Source organism: Penaeus chinensis, chromosome 29 (assembly GCF_019202785.1).
Source record: "Penaeus chinensis breed Huanghai No. 1 chromosome 29, ASM1920278v2, whole genome shotgun sequence".
NCBI classification, from domain to species: domain Eukaryota; kingdom Metazoa; phylum Arthropoda; class Malacostraca; order Decapoda; family Penaeidae; genus Penaeus; species Penaeus chinensis.
This window is the reverse complement of record NC_061847.1, coordinates 15,516,703-15,520,881: the sequence shown is the minus strand read 5'-3', so window position 1 is coordinate 15,520,881 and position 4,179 is coordinate 15,516,703. Positions and strand designations below refer to the sequence as shown.

The window sequence follows — 4,179 nt, the reverse complement described above, 5'->3', positions numbered from 1 at the left end:
GTGTGTGTGTGTGTGTGTGTGTGTGTGTGTGTGTGTGTGTGTGTGTGTGTGTGTGTGTGTGTGTGTGTATGTATGTATGTATGTATGTATGTATGTGTGTATGTGTGTGTGTGTGTGTGTGTGTGTGTATGTGTGTGTGTGTGTGTGTGTGTGTGTGTGTGTGTGTGTGTGTGTGTGTGTGTGTGTGTGTGTGTGTGTGTGTGTGTGTGTATGTGTGTGTGTATGTGTGTGTGTGTGTGTGTGTGTGTGTGTGTGTGTGTGTGTGTGTGTGTGTGTGTGTGTGTGTGTGTGTGTGTGTGTGTGTGTGTGTGTGTGTGTGTGTGTGTATGTGTTTGTGTGTATGTGTGTATGTGTGTATGTGTGTATGTGTTTGTGTGTATGTGTGTATGTATGTATGTATGTATGTATGTATGTATGTATGTATGTATGTATGTATGTATGTATGTATGTATGTATGTACATGCACCCACGTGCGCACCACATATATTTACATGCACGCATGCACCCACGCACTTTATATTTATATATTTATATATATATATATATATATATATATATATTACATATATATACTCATTTACATGTGTGTAGGTGCGTGTTCGGGGCATGTGCGCGTGTGTGTATACATGTGTGCATGTGTGAGTGTAAATTTAGAAACTGAATATGTGAATTCATAGTTATGATTAAGTCACACTATAACTGGTAACCCTATAAAGAACATAAATTAAGATATTGAGTAAAATAACAGAAAAAACACTGAACATGTTCAGAGACTTAAAATGAACATTTACTTTAAACAGAAAAAAAGAATCTGGCACTAGTTTGATCATCTGCAGTTACAGAGGACAACTAGTGGACTAGAAATTACAGATTAAAAATTGGAGTAATCATATTCAGGATGTATATAATCAAATATCCAAAACATCCATATACTATACACACTATATTTAAAGCAAGACTGATATGAATCATGTCTGATATCAAGTTGCATGCCAATTCAGTTATCAGAATCTCTGTGCCTTACATGCACAATCAATGAAAATGTAAACAACAACAGAAAAAAAAAATCATAAAAAAAAAAAAAAAATAATAATAATAATAATAATAACAATAATAATAATAATAATAATAACAATAATAATAAGCATGACAATCTGATCTTTTCATGTGACTAGAAGATTTTGGGTCTTCCTTTGAGACCTATTCTGCTGCTTGTAAAAGTAAAATCAGCAATTCATTTTCTTTCTCTCTCAAATAAACTTTCAGGAGTATTTAATTAAAATTTGTGACAGATACAGCAATAGTTCCTTACTCTTGTTACAATGCCATTTATCTTTTCTGATAAATCTATCCTGAACCCATTGCCACTAGGTGACATATAAGTACATGCCATGGCATGCCTGGACTATATCCCAGGTGACATGTGCATAAATGACATGGTGTGCCAGTCCTGTTTTCCGGGGGCATGTATGGTCATGCTGCGCACACTATAGTGATGACACAATCCTCCGGCAGTGGGACCCGGGGCACAATGAATACAACCCGGTAGAGAGGGCATTGGGTTAATTTCAACACTCATATAAGCTGTAGAAGGTGTCCAATCAAATAAATGAGAACTCTGAACTATTTGGCACAAGTTGAATACATAAAATAACCTTAAATTACATTCATGTAATTATTGCCAGCAACATATATATTGTAAACTATATATCACATCACATAACCCTTAAAACCAAATGCATCAATGATTATACAACCTGGACCTAAGCTGCCTTACAACTATAACTAGGAAATAAATAACCAACATTCTGATAGATCCTTAGTTCCATCTGCACTCTACTAATTTTGAATTAAAATCAATAAAATGATCTAATCTATCCAATTCCTGTAATGTCTTTCCTTAAATTTACAAATCCTGAATTTTCTCTAAAAACAATCTGCTAAGAGCAACTTTACAATAAAATAACTTTACATAAGTAGCCTCAAAAATATGAATGACACAATTACTATTAATGTCAATACATACAAAACATAAGGAGCAATTTTCCCTGTGGTTCCTTCATACTGTGCATTCCATCAATCATCAAAGTATTATCAGATAATTTTAAGAAAATGATTTGATCATTATTTTTTAGCTATAAAAAGTAAATGTCTATCAAACAGTATAATTTTCAAATAATATTCTGTATTAGTCTATAAGTAAATCTTCATCTACAACCAAAACTTAAAGAAGTATACAAAGTTAAGTTCAACTACATATCACAATATGCAGAACAGCAGCTATCAGCACCCAATAAAAAAAACATAATTACAAAAGTCCTCCTTTCCGACCAAATGACATCCATCCAACTGTTCCCACATTCTGTTCACCTCCATTACCTCGTGTGGGCACAGTTCCGAGGAAGGCTGGCCTGGCACGTCTACCAACTGTTCCTAAATCGGCACGCTGACCTGGCTTCAGTTGGTTAAGGCGATTATCAAGATGCCCTGATCCTGGATGACCTGGAATCCCCATTGGGGCACCAGATGGAAATGATGGACGTCGTTCTCCTGGTGATAAAATCTTAGGTGTTGACATTATTCCTGATGTACTTGCTACAGTTGTTGTAGAAAATGAACCAGATGTTGAAGAAGTTGTGGAAGTGGATGCATTCTTTGCAGTGCTCATTATAAGGTTTGACAAGTGTAAAAGAGGTGAAGTTGCAGGACGTGATGTCACAACTCCACCAACTGCTAATGCTCTACCTGAGGTGCCAACAAAATGATCAACACCTATGGCCTGTACTTGTTCAACCAAATTAATACGTGGCCCAGTTGGAGATTGTGGAGCAGATGGGTCAGCCTTATAAAATGTTCTACGAAGAAGGCTGGCACCATAGTAAAATGTTTTGGTAAGATCATCCAGTCCTGAAATTTAAATAACAAGTTTACTTTGATGTCAACTATGAGAATCTTACATATATATATATATATATATATATATATGTATATATATATATATATATATATATATATATATATACACATACATATATGTACATATATATATATATATACTTATACATACATATATACACATATATTTATATATATTTAACCCAATGCCGATGGGTATGACATATACATACATGCTATACCCACTGTGAGTTACTTGTTTGTTTTTACACATAGATGACTACACTTGTACAGTCACCAATGAGCCAGTTACGAGTACTGCCTGTCTCACCTGTTTACCCTTTTCTTTTGATTTATGAAAATGTTATCTTATTTTGCTGTTACTAATGTATATAACATTACAGTAATTATAATGTTTATAATAAAAATAAAACCATCGATATTCATAGCACTAGTAATAAATACATTTTCCCAGCCAATTCAAATCAGGTAAGGTCACAAAGTCTACTAATTGACTCCTTTGTTAAGCACTCGCAGAGCCATCTATGTGCAGAGACATTTCACAAAAAATATAGAAAATGAGCACAGCATTTTCCCCATTTTTTATTCATTTTCCCAGCATTGGATATGGATATATATATATGTGTATATTTATATATATATATATATATATATATATATATATATGTACATATATATATATATATATATATATATATATATATATACATGTACATATATATATATATATATATATATATATATATATATATATATATATACATGTACATATATATATATATATATATATATATATATATATATATATATATATATATATATATATATATATATATATATATATATATATATATATATATATATATATATATATATATATATATATATATATATATATATATATATATATATATATATATATGTACATATATATATATATATATATATATATATATATATATATATGTACATATATATATACATATATGTGATATATGTACATATATGTACATATATACATATACATATTTATGCATGTGTATGATCTATAAACATATACATACATATACATATATATACATATATACATATACACATATATAATATATATACATATATATATATAAATATACATATATATATACATATAAAAAAATATATATACATATAATATATATACATATACATGTATATACATATATATACATAAAAATATACATATAAATATAAAAACATGTACATGTGTGTACACACACACACACA

At 30.4% G+C, this 4,179-nt stretch overlaps 1 protein-coding gene across 4 annotated transcripts in view; it reads right to left on the bottom strand.

Moving 5' to 3' along the window:
• Positions 1-526: 526 nt before the first annotated feature.
• Positions 527-4,179, bottom strand: part of LOC125040496 (trafficking kinesin-binding protein milt-like) — an 82,394-nt gene continuing 78,741 nt past the window's right edge. For 2 of the 4 annotated variants that reach the window (XM_047635047.1, XM_047635048.1), the window contains one exon: positions 527-2,907. In XM_047635047.1, coding sequence (XP_047491003.1) covers positions 2,309-2,907 — 599 coding nt within the window. In that variant the 3' untranslated portion in view covers positions 527-2,308. The remainder of the gene's footprint in view (positions 2,908-4,179) is intronic. The other 2 variants (XM_047635049.1, XM_047635050.1) reach the window with 2 other exon arrangements.